Here is a 24303-nt window from a genome sequence, read left to right as displayed (position 1 = left end):
AAATTTGACTAAGTTAAAATTTAAAACTTCAATGTGGCTCAGTTGGTTGGAGTGTTGTCCCATAAACTGAAAGATGGCAGGTTAAATTCCCAGTCGGGGCATACGCCGAGGTTCTGGGCTTGGTCCCCAGGCCAGGCACACAGAGGAGAAAACCGATCAATGTTTCTCTCACATAGATGTTTTTTTTCTCTCTCTCTCTCTCCCTGGGAACAATAAATATATCCTCAGTGAGGATTAAAAAAATAAAGAAAAACCATACCATAATAGACACAGTGAAGTGAAAATGCAAGATGCAGACTAGAAAAGATAATAGCAAAACATTTAATCAACAAAACAGTAATTTATAGAATATGTAATTAATTCTCACAAATCCATAAGAAAAAGACAGCCATTACAAATGAAAAAGGGGCAAAGACCATGAAAACAAACAACTTATACAGAAACCTAAGTGGCTTCTCAACACGGAAAAGGATGTCACCTCACTAAAAATAATGGTAAAAATTAAAAATTTCATTTATCAAATTGGAAAAAAATATAAATTCATTAATAGAAAGTGCCGATGAAGATATGGGGCAATGAGAACTCTCCTACTCTGCTATAAATGGGCACTCCATTTAGGAGAGCAACAATCCCTAGTAATGTTGAGAACACACATACTCTATATTCCCAAAATTCTACTCCTATGTCCAAAGAATATTCCCTAGAAAAGTGAACACAAGAAAAACATGTACAGGAATGTTCATAGCAACAGTTTTTCTAATACTGAAAAAATGTAAACTATTTAAATTTCCATCAAGAGTAAAATGGGTAGGTAAAGTGTGGACCAGTCATATAATGAAATGCTATATAGCCATCAAATGCATAAACTAAAATAAAATGGAATAAGGAAGAATACAGAATATAAAAGCATGTTTTAGAATGATACATATAATATGCTACTTATACAAGGTTTAGAAATATGCAAAGCAATACTATATATTGTTCAGCAACATATATACATATTTTAAAGTATAAAACATGCATAGGGATGAAACATGCCAAATTAAAGATGGTTATTTCTGGGGTGGGAAGGATAGAGAGCAGGTTAAGGAAGAGATACATAAGGGGCTTCAACTGCATCTCTAATATTTTACTTAAAAATATTTTCCAGTATATATAGTAAACAAAAATTTTACGAATTTGTATGGTCGCATGTAGTGGTTCATTATACTTTCCATACTTTCCTGTATGCTTGAGTTTTTTCAGAATTTTAAAGTAATATTACAAATAAAAGTAAAGCATTACTGATAGTTAATTTCATGATTTGTAGGAATGACTAAAATTAATAATCAGTACATTATTAACACAGACTATGAGCTCAATTGACAATCTCTTTACATTAGAAATATCAAAGGTAGGCCAATTTTTCTTAGTTATAAATTAGTTTGGACAATTATACAATCAGATGTGAAATAGTAACTTGTTTTCTATTGTTTCTATAATGATCAACTACTATAGGCAGTAGTGGCCACATTTTAGAGATGAGGGTCCTAAATACAACTTTTTGACTTATCCAAGGATAGACCTGAAATTTTAGCAGAAGTTCAGAGATACAGCCAGGAACCAAGCCTTAATTCCTTTATTATTAGGCTTCATCATCACAACAGAATAGCCCAAAGTATTTTGTAGCAGTAATTCTGATACTTCTATCTTAATGGGACCCTGAGGTTGGTTGATTGGTAGATGAACTTTAAGCACTGTTTACCCATGAATATGGTGGCCTTAATCAAAGCAGAACACATTTTTTTTTTGCATGGATTTTTTTTTTTTACTTAACTCTTGTTCAAGTACAGTTTTCTTTCTTGTATTCCCAGCCCTGCCCCCCGCCCAGTGCTCCCCACCTCCCTCCCATCTCTGCCCCCCACCTTAGTTATTGTCCATGTGTCCTTCATACTTATTCATGTGAGTCCATCCCCTTTTCCCCTGTGATTCTCTCCCCTCTACCCTCTGGACCCTGTCAGCACGTTCTGTATTTCAGTGTCTTTGGTTACATTTTGCTTGCTTGTTTGTTTTGTTGTTTAGATTCCTGTTAAAGGTGATATCATATGGTATTTGTCTTTCACTGCCTGGCTTATTTCGCTCAGCATAATGCTTTCCAGCTCCATCCATGATGTTGCAAAGGGTAGGAGCTCCTTCTTCCTTTCTGCAGCATAGAATTCCATTGTGTAAATGTACCATAGTTTTTTGATCCAGTCATCGACCGATGGGCATTTAGGTTGCTTCCAACTCTTGGCTATTGTAAATTGTGCTGCTATGAACATCGGGGTGCATAGGTTCTTTTGGATTGGTGTTTCAGGGTTCTTAGGATATACTCCTAGCAGTGGAATTGCTGGGTCAAAAGGCACGTCCAATTTTAGTTTTCTTAGAAAATTCCATACTGCTTTCCATAGTGGTTGTACCAGTCTGCAATCCCACCAACAGTGAACTAGAGTCCCCTTTTCCCCACAACCTCTCCAACACTTGTTGTTTGTTTCTTTGTTCATGGTAGCCATTCTGACTGGTGTTAAGTGGTATCTCATTGTGGTTTTGATCTGCATCTCTCTGATAGCTAGTGATATCGAGCATCTTTTCATGTGTCTCTGGATCCTCTGTATGTCCTCCTTGGCGAAGTGTCTGTTCAAGTCCTTTGCCCATTTTTTAATTGGGTTGCTCGTCTTCTTTGAGTAGAGTCGTATGAGTTCTTTGTATATTTTGGAGATTAAACCTTTGTCTGAGGTATCATTGGCAAATACGTTTTCCCAAACTGTTGCTTCTCTTTTTATCTTGATATTGTTTTCCTTGGCCATGCAGAAGCTTTTAAGTTTGATGAGATCCCATTCGTTTATTCTTTCCGTTATGTTCCTTGTTCTAGGGGACGTATCAGTAAAAATATTGCTGCGTGGAATATCTGAGATTTTCCTGCCAATGCTCTCCTCTAGGACTTTAATGGTTTCCCAGCTTATATTTAAGTCTTTTATCCACCTTGAATTTATTTTGGTGTATGGTGTAAGTTGGTGCTCGAGTTTCATTTTTTTGCATGTGGCTGTCCAGTTCTCCCAACACCATTTGTTGAAGAGGCTGTCTTTACTCCATTTTATGTTATTGCCCCCTTTGTCGAATATTAATTGACTTTAGAGATTTGGGTTTATTTCTGGGCTCTCTGCAGAACACATTTTTTTAAATGTTGATTTTAAAAAGCGAAGATGTAAGTAAGACCGTGATTTGTGAATCTGATAATGCTGTTCTCTGCTGTAAATACAAGACTGCAGACTTGTTAAAGCAGTAATAGGTGCCCTTATTAAAAATTCCACTTCTATTAAGAGTCACAAATTGTCTTCCTTCCTTCCAGTCCTTAAAGAATGCGTTCCAGAAGCAGCGACACAGAGGGCTCAGCCCTAAAGCAATTTCCAAGACATAGTAAAGACCACAGTTTCCGAGGGCCTGAAGACATGAAGCAGAGGCAACGAGACAAAGACTCCACGAGTGAGTCGGATGCAATTCTACATCCTACTCCACACAGTGGTAATGGCCACCAAGGAGAAGACCTCTCAAGGGATGACCTATTATTTCTTCTAAGCATTTTGGAGGGAGAACTACAGGTCAGCTAAGTTCAAATTATCCCACAGTGCTTTAAGGGGAAGGCTGCTTGTGAATTTGCTGTGTTTGCTGCCACAGAAATATGTATCTATGGTTCATACTTGTGTATGCATGAAAGAAAGTGTAAGTACACATACACAGGATTCTCTTCTGCCAACTTGAAGGGAAAGTAATCACATTTAAAAGGGCTGTTGAATGACACTCTATTGGCATGCATGTTGTGAAAGGTCATATCCTCTGCCCATGCTGCTCACAAGATTCAGTGCATAGGCATGTATGGGTAACAATAATACCAGATGACTCCTGGGTTGGTTAAAATAACAATAGGTGCTTTTGTACCCAAGGTGAACTAGCTCTAAAGACTTGCCCTGGCAACATTAACCTACATAATAACCCCAAAACAGCTGCTACACATATAGGAGACTCTTGTTTCCTAACCCTGAAAAAACAAATGCCAGGCCACTGAAGGGTATCATATTATACCTGCTTGTCAAACATAATAAAAAATGTAGAGTTCCTCAATGTTGTATACCGATCACTTTTAAAAACATTATTAATGTGTAATTATATTGTAAGAAGGATGAAGGGACATAGTTTTGCTATCTTTTCAAAAAGGTGCTATAACTAAATATAATTTGTTTATATTTGAAAGAGAAATAAAAAACACACTCAACTCTACTAAGAAATCACTTTCGGAGACTGCTGGGAGATAAAGTGGTTTTCTCAAGTGCCTTTTGTTGCTACAGGCTCGAGATGAAGTCATAGGCATTTTAAAGGCTGAAAAAATGGACTTGGCTTTGCTGGAAGCTCAGTATGGATTTGTCACTCCAAAAAAGGTGTTAGAGGCTCTTCAGCGAGATGCTTTTCAAGCAAAATCTGCCCCTTGGCAGGAGGACATCTATGAGAAACCAATGAACGAGGTATGTATAGCATTAGGGCTGTGCACCTGGGAGGTAGAAGTTCACTGGCTGGCCAAGCGCTAGGCCTGGCAGTTGAACATGACATATAACTCGTTTTTGATTAAAGTTTTACACTCTAAGTCATTTAAAATCTACCCAAGGTAGATAAATATCATGTTCTACAGGAAAGAAAGTGAGAATAAATCATGGACAGGATGTTTTCACTAGGTCTGCTTCTTCACATCAGATTGAAACCTAACAGATGCAAGAGAATCTCTCCCCCTCTTTCCTTCCCTTCTCTCTCTCTCATTCTCTCTCTCACCGCACACACATGCACACATGCAAACACACACACACACACACAGAGGTCTGAACTCTTTTAGGGGATTGAATGCTATTCCAGTTATAATAAAAACCAGATAAAGCTCGACTGTAGAGGTTAGTTTCTTTGAAAACACTGAAATACTATGTCATAGAAATTTTGACCATGAATAGAAATGATATGAAGATCTGTCAAAAAAAATAGAGTTGTAGAAATCACATATTTTAGATGAGTGCGTATCTTCCTTTCACTTCAGAAGTTTAATGACAACAAAGACCTCTCCCCTACCACATGTGCTCAGCAATGATGAGAGCAAAGCGGAGCAGCCCCGAAATGGCCACCACTGCACAAAGTTGCTCTACTGCTTGCTCTTTTTCTTGCTGACACTTTGAAAACTCTTTGGCATCCTTCTTTTATTCTTCTATTTTCCTCTGAGACCTCAATGGAAAATTTCATAATTTTTCATTTTTATAAAAAGGAAACAACTAGGAGCATGAGTTAAGACTGGAGAGAATGAAAGCAAGTTTTGGACAAATTTCCCCCACATAAGCTCTGGCAACCTACCTCAGGACTGACCTCCAATGTCCTTGCTATTCTCGTCTTGGGTGTCTCATGAGAGAAGACTACTGTCTTGCCAAATTGTGAAGGGGTTTGGTCATATGGATCTGCTTCTGAGTGGTGAGCATGAGACCACCCAAAGTCTGTTAACTTGTGCTTTAATCCAAATTTTAAACAGAGGAACTGAAGCTGCAAGTCAACAGTGTTGAAACTGTATCCTGGCTCCCGACATAGTGACTGTGAAGCAGCATTAGGCACAAATTCCCCAACCCATTATGAGCACAAATGCAAATTAATGATACTGAACATATCCTGTCAAAACTCCACGAATGACACAACCCCTCAACACTTCAATGTGTTCAATGTGAAATGAAACAAAATGTTTCCAAACTTATGCTGAGATCGGTAGGAAAAAGTTGTTACAAAATAATTCTACTGCACACATGCAAAACGGGAAACACCCTGACCCTCTACAAATGCTCATCCCTGAAAGTTATCCATAATTTAGCCCTGCTTTACAAATACAACCTTTTTAGATTACTCCCTAAACAGATACCCCTACATATATACACACACACACACCTCACATTCCCACCTCCATGGTTTGCCCACTTTCTTCTCTTGCCTTCTACTTTTTCATTGTAGATTTATCTCTCCTCAGCTATCAGTCTATCAAATTCCTGGATGCCCATAGAACTCTCCCTACCCAAAACCCAGTTGTCTACCCTCTTCTTGTATCTGATGGGAAGGAATAGGTGAAGAGGAAGATATCCAGAGAATAAACAGCTAAGGGGAATTCCCTAGATAGGGCTGAAGAGAAGGCAGTGTTTCCACTAAGACTACACCCTAGTTACATCAGAATAAGGATCTGCATGCTAAAGAAAAAAATAACCTTTTTCTTTTTCCCATCGTGGGATATAAACTACTCCTACTTTTTATTTTCTTCACAATGTTCTTTTGGGAAAATGTAAAAATCTTAAACATGTCTAGGGTATACTAAAATGAATTTATCTATTCGTAAGTCAAAATAAAAGAACAAACTGTTCTCAGTTATATCACATGACAGAAATACTAACTTAAGATGAAAAACTGATGGAGGCAGAGGACCTACAAGAGAGGAAGATAATGGGGAAGTGGTAGCTGGGCTGTCAAGAGAGAGGGAGACCCAAGAACTCAGGGTCCACACAGATTTAACCTCCTATTGGTTTCCAACCTAGGGTTCCATACAAGAAGTTACCTTTAAAAACATACTTGAGTTAATGGCCTAACATATTCTTAGTTCTTCCAGAAAAGATATTAAGAAAAATATAAGAACATAAAAGAACCTGCATACTTTAATACTTTATTAGTATTACCCTATGGAAATCTTTAGAATACTTATTTTAAACAACATATAATTTAGATTTTAAATCTCATTTTATTCATTTATTTAATATTTATTGAAGGGTTGATATATGAAAATAGATGTGGTTCTTCTTCCAGGGTGTTTAATGTCTAAAAGAATGACAAACAACATGACCACACAAGTGTATAGTTACACATACATTAATTTCTGTGGCTAAAACCAAGAAGCACTATGAGAGAGTGTGACGGAGGATCGGATTTGGATAGACGAATCAGGAAAGCCAAGATCCAGAGAATGAGTAGGTGTTAATCAGGTAGAACATAAAGAAATTCCATTTCTAGCAATATTGTGAACTACATGTCCAGTGAAATTATATCACCAAAAATACACAAAAACAAAAAAGTTAGATAAACTAACACATTCTTCAATATACGTATGAGCTGACATGGAAGCAAGAGAAATTCTGAAGCTAGGGACTAAGTGGGAAATGTATGTACACTAGCTTCTGGCTCCAAGTATTTTGAATCTTTCTCCTCTCAATCCACAAACTTCTATTGCTGAGAACCAAAGGGCACATTCATTTTGGAATATAGTTTCTGGCCTTCCACCTTTATTCAACAATGACCAGGTAAGCTGGCGCAGTGGCCAATAAAGGCATTTTTGGAAGCCTTTGGTACACTGAGATTGTTAGCAGTAACTTGCCTATACATGGAAGTTACTGTGAGACCAACTGAACTTCCCTTTAGCAGGATCCCACAAATGCTCACAGCCTCTCCAAAATTACCTGACATGAAACTAAATATGATGGTGGGTAAGTAAAAATAAAAGGAAAGATGGAGGTCTTAACTGATTATAATGAAAATGTATTACTTTTGAAATTTTACAAAATATATGATTAGGTGAACACACTGCTGGGACCCTGACAGGGCCTTGGAAAATAGCCATGCAAGTGAAGGACCCTAAAAGCTAAGCTGCATGGTAAATCCTCCTCCCCTCTCTCTCGTTGTGTGTGAGCACATGTGTATGTTTTTAGAAAGGAAGACTTGACTATGTTTGTAGGCATGCTTTGAAGAGACAGAGGTGGGGTCAAAGACATAGGAAAGAGACATTCATAGACAAAACAAGGGCTGGAAGAAGAAAAAAGGGGCGGAGCAAAGAAGTTCATATAAGTGAGGTGATTAAGAATGTAGAAGACTATAGGTAAGTTAAGAGAAGAACTAGAAAGAAAAAGAGCCTGTGTGTTTGGTAGAGTCTATTCAGTTAAGTAGGCGATAAAAAGAAGGCAATGATGTGCTCAGATCTAGTGTTTAGAGAGAACAGCATGAACTTCAAATAGGCTTGAGGAAACAGAAAGGCTGTTGCGGGCACAGGGAAAGAGCCGTGTGGAAGGTCTGGCTAAATCTGAAAATCACCCAGAATGCTACCAAGATTGAAGGTGGAAAGGTACATTGTAAAGGGAGTGACCTGAAGCTCAGTAGACGACCTAGACGAGAATGAGAGAAGACTACCACTATTACGAGTGACAATGGAAACAAGGAAGCGCTCTCAGAAGGATCTGGTAGTGGTAGGGGAGAGCCATGTGAATCATGATGTCAGTTCCAGATTCTGAGATACTGATACAACGATCGGTCTCTATATAATTGAGATCCCAGTGTTATCCACGAAAAGCAGGCTTCAATAAAGACAAGAAGGGATATTTTATAAATAGTGTTTTTGGTTATTGTTGATCTACTAAAATGGCCAATTTCTCTGCTCTGTGGATTAGCTTTATTGAAAAGGACAATCTTCACAGAGCCAAAGAAAAAGAACACATGGAACCAAAGCCATAGTACAGAAACAATTCAAACCTAACAGGGTGGTCTGTGCCTCTGGTGGTTTTAAAACAAAGGTCATTATTCATTTTAAAACATACAAGCAACTTAAAGTAAAAATACGGAAAACCTCTCCGTTCTTCATTCTGTCTAACCATGGAAGAATCACCAGAAATCCAACCTAATGAAACACATTGTGCTTCTTTCATCCTAGGCAAAGAGTTAACTTGTATTAGAGGCTGGAAAAGGACAGAACACCAGGGAGGTTAAAATGATCAGCAGGAAGCTTCTCACTGAACAGTAAACACTAAGGAACCATCTTTCACTTTTTCTTCCCCTGTCACTCCCTGAAATGACTGATCATTTTTCCCGTTTTCTTTCCCAGGCTTCATTCAGTAGGTGGGGAGAGATAAAAAGGGGACAGTGGCTCTCTGATAGTCCCTAAGTACTTAGTGATACACCACCTGACACTGCTCTCCTAACTGTTTGCATGTGTATCTTATCTTCCTAGTGAAAGTATAAGCACTGTGACTTCAAACTTCTCTTTTATTCCCCATGGCAACTATCATAACACTGGGTCCATAGAGCATAACAGACCCAATAAATACTTGTTGCCTTGGGAAAACTGATGCAAGAAGTGATCTTAAAAATTAAGTCCAACCACTTAATTTATAAACGAGAAATCTGAAATAGAGAATGGTTAAGTGACTTGGTCAAGCTCACACACTTACAGGTGGTGAGAACTGAAATGAGTTCGGGGAGACTCCAGTCCATCACTGGATCTGTCAGGAATGAAGAAGAGACTGAACTGAGAACCACTGACGTATTTCCTAAAGGAATTCTGGGCATGGAAAAACGAAGGCACAGACTAAAACTTCAGATATACACTAAAACATCTCTAGAATCATCAAATCTTTCTATGGGAGCTTTTCCTTTCCCAGAATACTATTCAACGTCTTTGCAATTATCACCGTTGCATGAAGTTACCAAACGGCATGAAGTATAAGTTCAAGCCATCTTCCAAGATCATGAAATGTGAAAGAAGGAAAACTCAGAGAATCAGGCATTTTACTGATATGAAGGAACAAACAATTCTACCCAGGAATAATCAGAGAAACCTACAAAAAAAAAAAAGAACTGGAAAGTTTTGAGTGGAAAGGTAAAAACATGTCCAGGTTTCAGCACTGGAAAAAGCAGTCTTGAACCACCATGGTATGTTCTAAGAATTTCCTGAAGTCCAGTGGGTGAGAAAAATGTTAAGGTATGCAGTGAGAATAGGGAAGTGTTAGGAGACCAGTGGTGAAAACACCTTTTGGCTCTGGACAGGAGAGTGGTGTAATTCCATTGGTGGAAAGATCACAATGTCACTGATGAGAACAGGCAGGAAGGGGATGAGGTTGGGAGACCACTTAAAAGATCACGTAGTAAATGCCTGGCTGGAGTAGCTCAGTGGATTGAGCGCAGGCCTGCGAACCAGACGATCTCGGTTCGATTCCCAGTCAGGGCACATGCCTGGGTTGCAGGCCGGTCCCTGGCGGGGGACCCAGGAGAGGCAACCATACATTGATATTTCTCTCCCTCTCTCCTTCCTTCCCTTCCCCTCTAAAGATAAATAAATAAAAATCTTAAAATTAAAAATTAATTAAAAAAATAAAAGTACAGTCTTGACCTGGCTGGGGTGGTTCTTCTGGATTGAGTGGATTGAGTGCCAACCTATGAACCGGAGGGTCACCAGTTTGATTCCCAATCAGAACTCATGCCTGGGTTGTGGGCCAGGTCCCCCTACTGGGGCACATGAAAGGCAACCAACCACACGTTGTTGTTTCTCTCCCTTTCCCTCTCTCTAAAAATAAATAAATAAATAAAATGTTTTTTTTAAAAAGATCATGTAGTAAATGAAGGGCAATGATTCTTTCCAACCTTCCCTTCTTGTCCCTTTATACAGACACACAATGTAAGGAGGCAAAATTGCAATGGAAAAACAATAGTGGATTAACTAAGTCTTACATGTTCTCTCTGAGGCAAATAAAATGTAATACACATGTCCATATAATTACAAGATGCTATCTAAAGAAAGACATTTTGCTTGCACTTAAGAAGCTTCCCTTAAGCATTCATTTACTCATTAATTCTAGGGCTGATCTTATGCAAATTAAATTAAATGTCTTCATAAGTCAACTAACAACTTTCCTAAAGGAAGGCTGATCCTATCACTATTTCATTCTCAAATTCCAAAAGCAGTTCATTTGAATTTCCTTTACAATTCGCTCTAAAGTTTGGGTTTGAGCCCCAGGACAATTAAACGCTACAACCTTCCTCTCAGAATACGGTCATTAGTTAACAGTGACCCTGCCGTCAGGCAAATACAGTTTAGCACTTTCAGCTTCCACAAAAGGACTGGTTACATTTATTAAAAATTATCAATACCACATGGACTAATAAAGCATTTTATGTGTATTAAAGCACCATTATAAACCAATAGTAGAAAACTAGACAACCAGCCTTAGGATTTAGGGGTCCAAGACAATTAGGTCCTATACACTGTTACATATTTTTTTCTACTCTTTTTCTGAAATGGCTTGGCTATTTTGGAGTCCTTGTCAAGTATGTGCTTTTTAACGTTTTATGATTTAAACTGGCTTCTAATTCAGAGTCACAAATTTTCAATGTTTTATGATAAAGGCAAAGGATAAAATCAACCCATATTATCAGTTAGAGCACTTAGTATTCAACAAACTAGAAAGTTACATTCTTTCAAAACCATGTTCTGAATTGGATATCAATTTATCACCGGCCAAAGATCCTGAGCCACATTTGTTTCAACCAACCTCTTTTCTTTCTTGATTCTTTGCTTGCTTACTTTGTTTTCAATCTGAAAACACATACTAGGCACCTACGTAAGCAAGTCACTTTGTAAGACGACACTAAGAAGTTAAGAAAAATAGAATGTAGGCCCTGTCTTCAGGGAGTTCATAGTCCAGTTAGGGAAGACAAATACATAAATCAGGCACAGAGTGACAGCTTTATAATAGACATGTATGTAGGCCATGAAAGCCGGAAAGAATCTGATACTTATATTTGGTCACATTCACACCACTAATAGCACATAGTTGATTACCAAATGCTTAAACACTCAAAGAGCTTGATGTATAATACAAAGAAAAACAGACCATGGGATCCAAGAGGCATACACTGGTAGATTACTATAGGAAGGGCTGGGCAGGAGAGGTCACTAGGGCAGCTGCAGTTGCAAACATTGGGCATATCATTCCTCTGATATAGTTTCCCTAGAGAGAAAAGGAAGTGTCAGAAAGGGAGTATAAGGGAACTGTTCTGATAGCTACAGAGGCACCAATTATTCTCTCTGGGAAAAAATGACAGTAAAAAGAATACATTTGTGTTGAAATGCATCAAAAAGTATCAGTGAACAAGAGGAATGTTAAAAACTAAAAGAGATCAGAAGCCATTGCTGAATTAATTAGTCAAAACCTGGACATTTCTAAGAGTGAAAGATGGCAGTATTATGAATAATTTGTAGTTAACAGACTATAAATTTATTTTCTTTTGTAGTTGGACAAAGTTGTGGAAAAACACAGAGAAACTCACAGACGAATCCTGGAACAGCTTTCAATGGTAGAAAAATCTCACAGGCAAACCATATTGGAGTTGGAGGAAGAAAAGAGAAAACATAAAGAATACATGGAGAAGAGTGATGAGTTCATAAGCTTACTAGAACAGGAATGTGAAAGGTAAGGCTACTTTGAACAAGACAATGAACCATACTGTACTCTTACTAACCTCTCACTACTGGCTGAGGGATAGAGATACAAAGATGCATATGACACAGCCTCTGCTCTAAAAGATCTCATGGTCCAGGGGGATGAAAAAGACGTGTTAAAAGACACTTATCAGTGCAATGCAAGAATAACCAGGTATAATAAGGGCTCTGGAAACACAAATGTTGGGCACCTAATTCTGCAAACGACCACCCTCTAAAAGCTGCACCAGAGAAGGTGATGGGTTTAGTCTCTATACAAACAAGAATGGAAACTATATACAAAGCACTGGCAGAAATAGGTGTCACATCACAGAGGAAGAAAACAGATGTGGGTCCTGAGGGAACTCAAGCTTTCCACATGGCTACAGCACAGGGTGTTATTGCAGAGTGAGGAAAGAAAAGGCTAGCCACAAACAACTGGATTTAATACTGTTGGCAAGGAGCAGAGGACACATTGTGCGAAGAGGAATGAATTGATCAGGTATGTTTTCTTAAGGAACCATTAAGGCAACATGGAGGAAAGACAAGAGGAGTATACGTTTTTCAATGGCAATGGGGATAAAAAGGATAAAATATAAATAAGAAATATTTATGATGTATAGTTACCTTGAATTAATGACTAATGAGAGTGGAGAGCAGAACAAGGAAAACAGGAAGTTATTGAGAAATACTAGCTATTCACCAAGGTACAGAATATAGGAATAGGACACAGCTTTTTGTTGCTGAAGAATTTGGGTGGGGGAGGATGGTTCACAAGGTGAAGGTCGGGGGGTAGGAGATGAGTTCTGTTTTAGACATGTTGAGTGTGAGGTACCCAGTGAGTTCCAATGTTTGGAGAGAGGAGAGAACAGCACGTCTGAAGACAACCCATAGTTGAAAATATACATCTGGAAAAAAGATGGGCTTGGTGATGTGAATTTGCAACCAGTGCTAGCCAAAGCTATGGGTGTTGGTGTGGTGAGGAGAATTCTGAGAAAAGAACTCTAAAAAACACCAATGTTTGGTGATTTTCTGAAGGAAGATAGGTGAAGAAAAGAAGCTAAGAAAGATGGTGAAGGGCTAGTAAAACCAGAAGGGAAATAAAGCAAAGAAATCAAGCAAGGAAAGACTTTCAAGAAAGAGCAAGCAGTCAAATCACAGCAAATACTCCAGAAAAGGATGAGAAACGTAAAATGTAAATTAGCATTTTGAGAATCTTGGCTGCAAAAATGGGGAGGTTGGTTGGAAAACATTTATAACCATATAGAAGGCAGGTTATTTTGCTCCACTTTGACCTCCCTGTTCTGAACCAGTGTAGAAAGTATGAGTGTCCATATTAATTAAAAGGATAATTGACTCCCTATTGATATTGCAAAGATAGAAAATAACCATTTACAACAACAAATTTTTCCTGGATCATCAATTCACTTGTTATTCCATGTATACTTCTTTTATGAGTTACAGAGCTAATGATGCTGATTTCTAACAATTATAGAAAAATGCAGGAAAAAATTACTTGTGAGCTCCTTTTTCTAAAATACCAGTATTCTTAATTGCTTTACTTAACTCCTTACAATTCATATTTTAGGTAGGTAACTGAAGTTACATAATAGCTGGGTTAAAGGCACACTTTTACTTCTTTTCGACGTACTTCATGGTAGACACTTGGTAAGAGTGATAAAGAATCCATGGCCCTCATACCCAATTTCATTTTCCACATTCATCTGGAGGCTTGTTGTCTACACACTACACAGAGTGGGATCTTGTTATTGCACTTTGCCCTCATGAACTTGCAATATCTTCAGGGGAGGGTTAAAGGAGCATAAGAAGCCTGCCACCAAGGGAAGATTTGACTCAAATATTACTATATAAGATCATACTCGGTGAGGCAATGTCATATTAAATATTATTTCAAACCCCTGTGGTTTGGCACTGGAGGCCTCATTTGGCCTCCACACTTCTTTGGCACTAACTTGCTGAAGACCAACACTTCCGTTCATCTCTCACTATTATGACCCTTTGCTGACCATGGTCGGTAACCTGCCTAACAGAGAACAGAGAGGCCCTGGCTGTCCCTACCCAGAGGGCTCACCACATTAATGGAGATGCAAAATGTACACATAGAGGATGGGAATGCAGAGGGCTTTTGGTAGTATCGTTCTAATATTTGCTGTTGTATGTCTACTATCTTCTGCAAAAGGCTGAAAAGTGCTACACAGAAGTAAAATTGTAACCATGGGAGGCAGATGGTGAAGATTATTTAAAGCAAGAGACAGCAGACAAGAACACTGAGAAATGAGAACAAGAGATCAGTGGGAATAAAGGCCATGGGCTAAAGGAAAAAGAAAATGAGGTGAAAGTAAACCGCACACCATGAAATCAACATGTTAGGAATGGTATTTCTACATGCATTTAAGCAGTTCGGGAGGAAAAATATTAAAGATCATATTTCTTAGTCTTATAGGACACAAAGTGACTTTGTCTTGAAGGATAATGAAAGTGAACATACTATCACCAAAAAATAGGAAAACATGGCTGGAGTGACTCTCATTCTCTGTCTAGCCATTCCATAAAATATGACAATATTCACCTATTTCTGTTTGCTAAGGAATAGCTTACAGACAGAGGTCCTTGGCCATGATTACATTAAACCTATTCTCATCCCGAGATAGATAATTATTCCCCTGCCCCTCTTGTATATCATCATGATTTCCTTACCTTGGCACTGCTGGTGAATTGGTCCTTCCGGCTCCCCCACCTTTAGCAGGGAAACTATGGACCTCATAAAGCATAACTCACTTCCACCTGGATTAAGGCCACATGCATCAAAGTATTAAATGAACAAAACAGGAAGTGGGGCAAACTAATAATTTCAGATAAATATACACAGAAGAGGTGTTTACACAATAGAGTAAAATACCATTCATGTGTCTCATTTTTGAACAACAGAGGACAAAACATGCATCATTACTGAGCCTCTCTAACTTTAGGGAGAGTACATCTTCTCAAGCACATAGCCACCCCTCACAAAAGCAAGGCTAACTTGTCCTAAGGGGTCAAAGAATAACGTTTACTTCCTTCCTCAAAGTGTTGGAAAACCACTCCCAAATCAGTGACCTTCTGTACTGAGAAACAAAGAAAGACATCACCCCCATAAAAGGGGGTTGGGTGACAACAGCTATAAAGGACTATCTGATGGAAGCTCTGCAAAACACTGTGAAAGTTCAGTGCTTGTATTTTAAGTGTTGGATAATATTTACTTGGACATAAAATAAAAATTAAGAAGTATATGATTGAGATAGTTAACTTGAAACCTTAGATTTCAAATTGAGTCTCAATTTCTGTGTTTTCTTTGGAGAATTCGTTTTATGTGGAAAATCCTAAAGGAGACTGATGTCATACATTGAGTTTAGGCCAAAATGTTTGCCAAGTGATGTCTTCGTTGTAATCAGTAAACAATTGGCTTTCCCACTGAGGGACTGCAGGACAGGGATCAGCTCAGGAAACCCTGTTCTTAAGCATGTTAATGCAGTTCCCTTCACTGTAATCTATGCGGTTTGGTCTGTCCATAAGATAATATAATATCCACATTTCATGACAACTTTCTGTTCACTGACCAGCTCCAACGTGTGGATATGTGTGTCACCAGTGATTTGAATTATGTACTTGGCTGAATCACAAGTCGAGTCTATGTGAAAGGTTTTATACAAAAGCAATGCCAGTAATTTTTGGCCTTTCTGGATGGCTTCACAGGAAAGCCAAAACAGAAATCACTTTTAGTCAGTGCAATTTTGCAAAATTTTCCCATAAGTGAAACGCCAATTTTTCTGTACTTTCATAAAGTTTGCATTTTTTTTCCTTTTTCAGTTCAATGGGGTAAAAGGCTGTGAAGACAAAAAAAAAGTTTTCCTTTTTTTGAAACCATGCATTCTTTAAAAAAATACTAAAACAAACCATGTATACTAACCAAATACATTACTGCATTCTGGTCTTGAAGTAATCACTAATGTGAGAAACAAGTATTGTTATGGCAACTCTGTATAAAAATGTGGCTTCAAACATGGATTCTTTTAAAGCCTTAAATTACTTTTCATAATATCTGGGCCAAGTAGGTTAGTACTGATAGTCCTATTTTACAAAGCAAGAGTTCAAATGATAGCTTTTCAAAAGCCACATAATGAATGAGTCAGGAATCACAGGCAGAATTAACTTCTTGTTCCTTGCCTTCCTAGGTGTGACTAGAGAGAGCACTGGCTCAGGATGCAGAGGGGTCTTTGGAGGAAAGCCACCAGGGACCCCGCTTCAAGGGTGGCTGAAGCCTACACATTAGGCTAAGTCCTATGCTGTTCAGGTTTGAGCAAGGGACAAAGCTCTTCTGCCCTGGCTAGATAGCTCAGTTAGTTAGAGCATTGTCCCAATACAACAGGTTGAAGGTTTGATCCCTGGTCAGGGCATAGACTTCAAGTAATGTATACAGGAAGCAACCAATGAATGCATAAATAAATCCAACAATAAATTGATCTTTCTCTCTCTCTATTTCTCAAAAAAAACACACACCAATAAATAAAAATTAAAACAAACAAGAAACAAAGCCCTCTACCTTTCCCATTAGCTGAAACAACTTTGTAAAAAGCACTTGCATCATCAACCCTTCTCTGCCAACAAGAAGCCTGTTTTCCAAACTGACATCAGACAGGTGACTGAAACACTAAACCATATTTGACCCTCCTCTTGAATGAGTACAGCTGACCCTTGAATAATGAAAGGGTTAAGGGCACCGACCCCTGAGCAGTTGAAAATCTACACATAACTTTTGATTCCCCCAAAACTGAACAAACAGTTGTCTCTCAGTAGCCATGGGGAATTGGTTCCAGGAGGCCCTACTCCCTACCCTGTCAAATATGCCAGATACCAAAATTTGCATATGCTCAAGTCCCTTATATAAAATGGCATATAGGACTTTCAGCAAGATGACAGTGTAGGTAAACAGGGCTCACCTCCTCACATCAAAACTACGTCAAATTAACAACTAGAGAAAAATGATTATTCAGAACCACAAGAAATTGAGCTGAATGGAAGTCCTTACAACTATGGAAATAAAGAAACCACATTGAGACTGATACGAGGGGCAGACACGTGGAATGGGATGGTCCCACATCCTCAAGGATATCTCAAGAGCAAAGGTTCCTTGCCCCACACCTGGTCCCCCAGTCCAGCTTTCCTGTGCCAGGAGATTAGTCCCCATAACTTATGGCTGTAAAAACCACTGGGGATTGAGGCTGTGGAACACAGAAACTACTGGAGTCCCAGGCAGCTCTTCTTAAAGGGCCTGCACACAGACTTACTCAGACTCACTCCCTTTGAGCTCTAGTGCTGGGGCAGAGGCTTGAAAGGCACCAGGTACATATAGGGAGGAACTGGAGTATATGGCATCAGGACAAGTGTTGGGGGGCAGCTTTCTCCCAGACAGTAGTACTGGCAGAGGCCACTGTTCTTTTTCTGAGTCCTACCCCTACAGAGCCAACAAGCCGGCAACATCTGAGATTCCATCCACCTAGCTCACACTCTTTGCCCAATCCTGGTGATTCCCTGAAGCTCTGCCTCGCCCAACTTTTGAGCCCACCCAAACTGTTTCCAGTGGCTTTTCTGTACCAATGGTTTGTCTTGGTTCAACATATAAAAAAGAACATGTAAACCATAAAAAATAGTCAGAAAAAAAGGATACACTAACTGAAATGAAGAACAATTTGCAGGTAATAAACAGTATAGCGGATGAAGCTGAAAATCAAATCACTGATTTGAAATAAGGAAGCAAAAAACATTTAATCAAAACAGCAAGAAGAAAAAGTATTAAAAATGAGTTTGTTGTAAGGAGCCTCTGGGACAACGTTAAGCATACCAACACTAATATCATGGGGATGCTGGAAGGAGAAGAGAGAGAGCAAAAAACTGAAAATCAATTTGAAGGAAGTAGACATATGTGATTAGGAAGAACAGAGTCCTAAACAAGATGAAGCCAAAGAGACCCACACCAAGACACATCATAATTAAATTGCCAAAGGTTAGAGACAAAGAGAGAACCTTAAAAGCAGCAAGAGAAAGGCAGTTAAGTACCTACAAGGAAGCTCCCATAAGACTGTCAGCTGATTTTGCAAAAGAAACTCTGCAGGCTAGAAGGGAATGGCATGCAATATGCAAAGATGAAAAGTAATGACCTACAACCAAGATTATTCTACCCACCAAAGCTATCATTTAGAATCTGAGGACGGATAAAGAGCTTCCCAGACAAGAAAAAGCTGAAGGAGTTCTTCACCACCAAACCAGTATTACATGGAATGTTAAATGGTCTTCTTTAAGAAGAAGGTAAAAAATATGAACAATAAAATAGTAATAAATATATACTTATCAATAATTGAGCCTAAAAAACAAAATAAACAAACAAGCAGAACAGAACACAATCATAAATACAGAGAATGTTTTGATGGTTGCCAGATGAGAAGGAGGTTGGGGGTATGGGCAAAAAAGGTGAAGGGATTAAAAAGTATAAATTGGTTGTTGACTATAAGAATAGTCATGGGGATGTAAAGAACAGCATACGGAATACCATAGCCAAAGAATCATATCCATGGCCCATGAACTTGGAAAATGGTATGGGGGTTACCTGAGGGAGTGGAGGGGTCTGGGTGGAGGAGATATAGGGGGGAAAATTGGGACAACTGTAATAACATAATAATAAAATATAATTTGAATTTTAATTCAGTCTCTCAAAAATAACCCCTCTAAACCAAAACCCCAAACCCAATGAATTAAATGCTTGCTACTTATCAGGTCCTATACTAGATAACTAGGTGAAGGAGGTAGATTTGTTCTCTACCTACATAAAATCCCAACTAGTTTGTGTATATGTGAAACAGAGACACCACTGCAGACTTTAAAACTTAATACTAATTCTCCCACAGACCCTGGTGATCATGATGAATAGCATCAAGAAAAGGCAGTATTATGATAAAATAACATAATAACATGCAATGCTCGTGAAAATAGAACATTCAGGAGAAATCAATAAATTTGTGTTTTTTTTTGTTAAACTAGAGTACTAGAGAATTCCATGTCTTGCAAACTATTACCATTAATATTTTTAATTTCTTTAGTCTTAAATTTCATCTATTAAGAAAATTCTACAAAGCATAACACAGTCGGTACAGTATTTTAAACAATAAATAACTCTGCTTTTTAAAAATCATACTTAGAAACCAGCAGTTTTAAATTTCATGCACACTAAACTATTGTTGTAGAATACATTGTACTTAAATGCAATCATTTCCTTTCAGTTTTCTGGCAAAGAGTTATGTGTATTACATATTCTTGAGATTATGTCTTGTAAGTAGTGAAATGGATGCCAGATCTCCATTTGACCTTTGTCATGGATATACAGTTCTTTGTCAGAAAAAAATGAAGACCCACCACAAACACATATTTTGGTATCATAATTCTATAAAGAGTCACAACATGATCAGCTTATATTTCATATGCCCCAGACCTAATATAGGATCTGGGCAGGGAGGCAGAGAGATTAATATCTCATAAGAATACCAAAAAACTATTGAGGACTGTACACCATGACTTAACTTTCAAGAGATATCATAAAACCATACCCTTGTAACTGCACACAATTCAGCTGTTTCCTTACCACATCATTTGATTGTCACAATTCGGATATAGTGATGATGCTATTTGGTTGCTTTTCCTTCCCAGAAAACTGAGCTAAAATTTTACAAATAATTTTGGATGTGTATCTGGATACATAATGATTAGTGAATTTATTGCTTGCAAAAGAGTACTACAAATGTTAAAATGCAATCTGAAGGAAACATAAGCACAGTAAGGTACGAACCAGGAGCTTAGAGATGGGGGGCTGTGGTCAGCAGACCATCTGTAGCTAACTAGGGTGTAACTTTGGGCAGATTCCATTCTTCAATTTAAATATGAGACATATGAGATAGGTTATATGATTTCTACATCTCTTTCAGATCTAAAAATCTGTGATTTGATTATATGATTATTATGAGTAAGTCCTTTTACTTCAAGCCTATGATTCTAATCCATACTATCAAAAGAGGTCTGTGAAGTCTGGAAAACAGGGACAAAACTTATCTTCAACAAATGAGCAAATGCTCAGGCATCTAGGAAATAATACTAAAAGATCGAATATTTATGTCATTAGAGTAACAGAAGAATAAGGGGAAAAGTGCAAAAAAACTTTTAAAGAAATTATGTCTTAAAACCTCCCAAATTTGATGAAAGACATGCCTACAGGCTTAAGAAGATCAGAGTCCTCAAATAGGATAAACCCAAAGAAATCCCTACCCAGATACACAAAAAGAACTCAAAAAGTAGAAGTGGCAGAATATCAATATGTAAGAGGAAAAGGTATTGGCAGAAAGAAGGGAAGACAAACATACACCTATCAAAAGAAAAGAAAAAAGACAGAAGAAAGTGAGATTTCAGGATGGAAGGAATAAGGAATATTCAGGAATGTCAAGTTCCTTACTAAGACAAATTTGATATTAATATGAGCAAAATACGATTTCATATCACAAGCCATCCGAGTTGAGAGAATTTCTTAATAATGTCGGACAGGCCTGGTTTAATTTCATGTTTACCTGATTGTCTGGTCTGGTTTGGGGCAAGTAACTTAAATTCTCTGAGATTAGGTTTCCTCAGTTTTTCTTTCTTAAAATATCCTTAGCTTTTCTCAAATAATTTCTTTTTATTAAATTCATTGGGGTGACATTTATTTATTTAAAAAAAGAGGTCAGTGAGAATGACAGCTATCATCAACTGAAAAATTCAATCTACTTTCACTCTTAAAGGCTATCTAGATTTAGGTACACCAAACCACATTCTTGAATGTCAAATATTCAAAACTGAACTTAATATTATCTTTGCAGATCCAGGCCAATTTACAGCGTTTCTATTCCTGTTAATGCCCCCACAATGACTTGGACTACCAGCTTAACCATAAAGAAGAACAAACAAAAAACTACGGAGATCTCTCTGTATCCCAAACGTAAACTGGAAAAGATCAAGCAATCTAGACAACCCTCTGATTTTTGATTATGAAAAACAAGGCCCATCAGGTCTCAGCTAAAGCCATCATCAAATCTTGCTAGTGAGTAGTAGTAGATCCAGACTGGAGACTAGCTCTCCTGATAACATATCAGGAGACTATTCTGATATGAACTATTTGGAACTATTCTCCCTAGAACCATTACCAGGTTCACGCCTTGTTCTTGGTGTTGGGAGGTCCAGAAGAAATGTAAGACATAATTATTGATATAATATAGTCAAAGACACAAGGCCCTCATAAAATAATCTATAAATCATTCAATGAGGATTCAGGTATTCATTCTATTCAGTATTCATTACTGATACCAGTGTTTCGACANATCACCAAATCTTGCTAGTGAGTAGTAGTAGATCCAGACTGGAGACTAGCTCTCCTGATAACATATTTGGAACTATTCTCCCTAGAACCATTACCAGGCTCACGCCTTGTTCTTGGTGTTGGGAGGTCCAGAAGAAATGTAAGACATAATTATTGATATAATATAGTCAAAGACACAAGGCCCTCATAAAATAATCTATAAATCATTCAATGAGGATTCAGGTATTCATTCTATTCAGTATTCATTACTGATACCAGTGTTTCGACATTATGGAAGGTCAGGCAAAAAGAATATTAAAAACTGTAATTATCCCATCCAGCACAGCCCTAGGAGAATGGAGGATGTATCACATGTTAAACATTGGGCAAATACATCTAATCAGTCCAAAGCTACTAATTTACTAGCCCCTTAAAACAGAAAGCAAAGACTGAATGTGGAAAGGCAACCTCAAACTTCTATTCCATCCGCTTATAAAATATAAACAGGAAAAAGTCATTAAACCATAACAAAAAGGAAATTTTTGCCTCATAAATGGAAATCAAGGTGGAACAGGATTAGACTGTATCCTGAATTCACAACTTGCAGGTAAACTTTCCTGGCAAGTATATTTTTTCCTCATGGGAAGTTGAAGCCAAATAAATAGCTTTGGTCGGCCATGAGGATGGAGATGCCTGGCATAAATAAGGAGTAAATATGACCTTCCAGAAAGGACTTTCCTTGGAAGACTGTAGGGTATTGCAGTTAAAGGCACAGACACATAGAACAAGAGCTTGAACTATGTTTCTACCTTGAACTTAATCTCTGTAAGTCTCAGTTTTCCTATCTGTTAAAAAAACAATATGAATCTCAGGTTCCTGGTACTACTAAACTAAATAATACTCAGAAAGTGCTAAGTATGGTGTCTGCCACAGAGGTAGCACTCAGTAGACATTTGTAACTCTCTTCAAATTTGCCTTTCTTCAAAGTAGGTTATTTCTTTATCCTGTGTCACACCACTGGGCATTTTTAGGATTACCAAGAAGGCATTTAATTAGACCCTGTGCAGGGTGCTAAGGATATGATGATGAGTAAGAGTGCTCAAGGGGGATACCCTTCATTTCAGTATGATGCAAACAAACAGAAAAGCAAGTGAAATGTCATGTTATAGGTACAATGACAACAGGAAATAGAGAAGGCAAAAACAAGAGATCATTCTTCAGGCTTGGTTGTATCTTATTTCCGTCAGAGTAGGGATATTACTGAATGTTCTAATGACCTAACACTATAACACTGGGCTGGGCACTATATGCTCAAGGAATTTTTTTAAATTTATTTTTTTAATTTAATTATTGTTCAAGTACAGTTTTCCATCCCCCACTCCATCCCAGCCCACACCATAGTGCTCCCCCCCTCCCTCCCGTTTCCACCCCCCTTAGTTGTTCTCCATGTGTCCTTTATACTAGTTTCTGTGAATCCTTCCCCTCAAGGAAATTTTTTAAAATACATTTCTCTGTATATTCTCACTGTATGATGAAGAGCACAATGTACAACACATACAAAATTAAAAGTCACCCATTATGGTAGGTTATTTTTTTAAATTATAAGAGAAAGTTTATTTAGAAGATTACTGAGGTAGTAGAAGTGAGCCAACTGAGCTGGGTAGGCTCAGGAAATGAGTTACAGAAGCAAAAGAAGGGCAGAGCTTAGGGGAGAGAACAATAAAGTGCCTGGGGGAAGAGGAGTGGAGGGTGGGGAGGGGGAAGGCATGGGCATACTACCTGAGGGAACTCCGCTGTAGTGGTTTTTTAGTGCACTGAAAGACGCCACTTGCTCTCTGGCCTGCCACTGTCACAAGATCCCTACACTTATCATATTGACTTGCCTAAAGTGATTGTGAAAAATCACATATTCCCTCTGTATGGTAAGTGGACTTACTTTCACAGTTTCTTCTGCAGGGCCAAGAGCATAGAAATACAATTTGTTGAATAAATGATGGAAATGCAGAAAAAGTTGTTACATTTTAATCTACTATTTTTCATTGCTATCTTACCATAAATTATCTTCTGGATTTGTTATCTCCATTAGTTCAGCTTTGGAGAATACTAGTATATAAAACAAAACCAATTTTGACAGGGAAGGCTAACAAGCTTGAGTGCTTTGTGATTGTCCCACAGAGGGTAGACAGAAAAAAGAGAGGGCAGGAAGAAAAACTAATCCTATAAAGGGTTTTAAAGTTAAACAACATCAGAAACATTAACTACAAAAAATCTGAAAACAAGTCTCCATTTGTACTTTTTGGTATACTATTTTTTTCACTAACAAAAATATCATGATATATACCTAAACCAATAGCAACTCACCTATATGATCATCTGTAGTCATACCATAAGTTTTAAGTTCATGAACAACACTGCTTCATACAGATGTAATTTATTTAACAGATTCCCTATTGTGGGTATTTAGGTTCCCCCTCCTTTTTCATTTTTATAAAGAACACTATGATGAAAAGCCTCAGACTTCAATTAATTTTTACACCTTCCTATTGTTGCCTTAGAATAAATTCTTAAA

The 24303-nt window shown here is 37.9% G+C and overlaps 2 protein-coding genes across 2 annotated transcripts in view; one reads left to right on the top strand and one right to left on the bottom strand.

Moving 5' to 3' along the window:
• The window catches only part of CMSS1 (cms1 ribosomal small subunit homolog), a 395148-nt gene that overhangs the window by 262462 nt on the left and 108383 nt on the right, over positions 1 to 24303 (bottom strand). The window lies entirely within an intron of this gene.
• The window catches only part of FILIP1L (filamin A interacting protein 1 like), a 312935-nt gene that overhangs the window by 188487 nt on the left and 100145 nt on the right, over positions 1 to 24303 (top strand). The window contains exons 2-4 of the mRNA XM_037058926.1: positions 3368 to 3617; positions 4362 to 4535; positions 12121 to 12299. Of these exons, the coding sequence (XP_036914821.1) occupies positions 3378 to 3617; positions 4362 to 4535; positions 12121 to 12299 (593 nt within the window). The 5' untranslated portion in view covers positions 3368 to 3377. The remainder of the gene's footprint in view (positions 1 to 3367; positions 3618 to 4361; positions 4536 to 12120; positions 12300 to 24303) is intronic.

Source organism: Sturnira hondurensis, unplaced genomic scaffold, assembly GCF_014824575.4.
Source record: "Sturnira hondurensis isolate 20B ecotype Veracruz unplaced genomic scaffold, ASM1482457v3 Scaffold0010428, whole genome shotgun sequence".
Lineage (NCBI taxonomy): Eukaryota > Metazoa > Chordata > Mammalia > Chiroptera > Phyllostomidae > Sturnira > Sturnira hondurensis.
The sequence above is the reverse complement of the archived record's forward strand: the minus strand, read 5'-3'. Positions and strand labels throughout refer to the sequence as shown.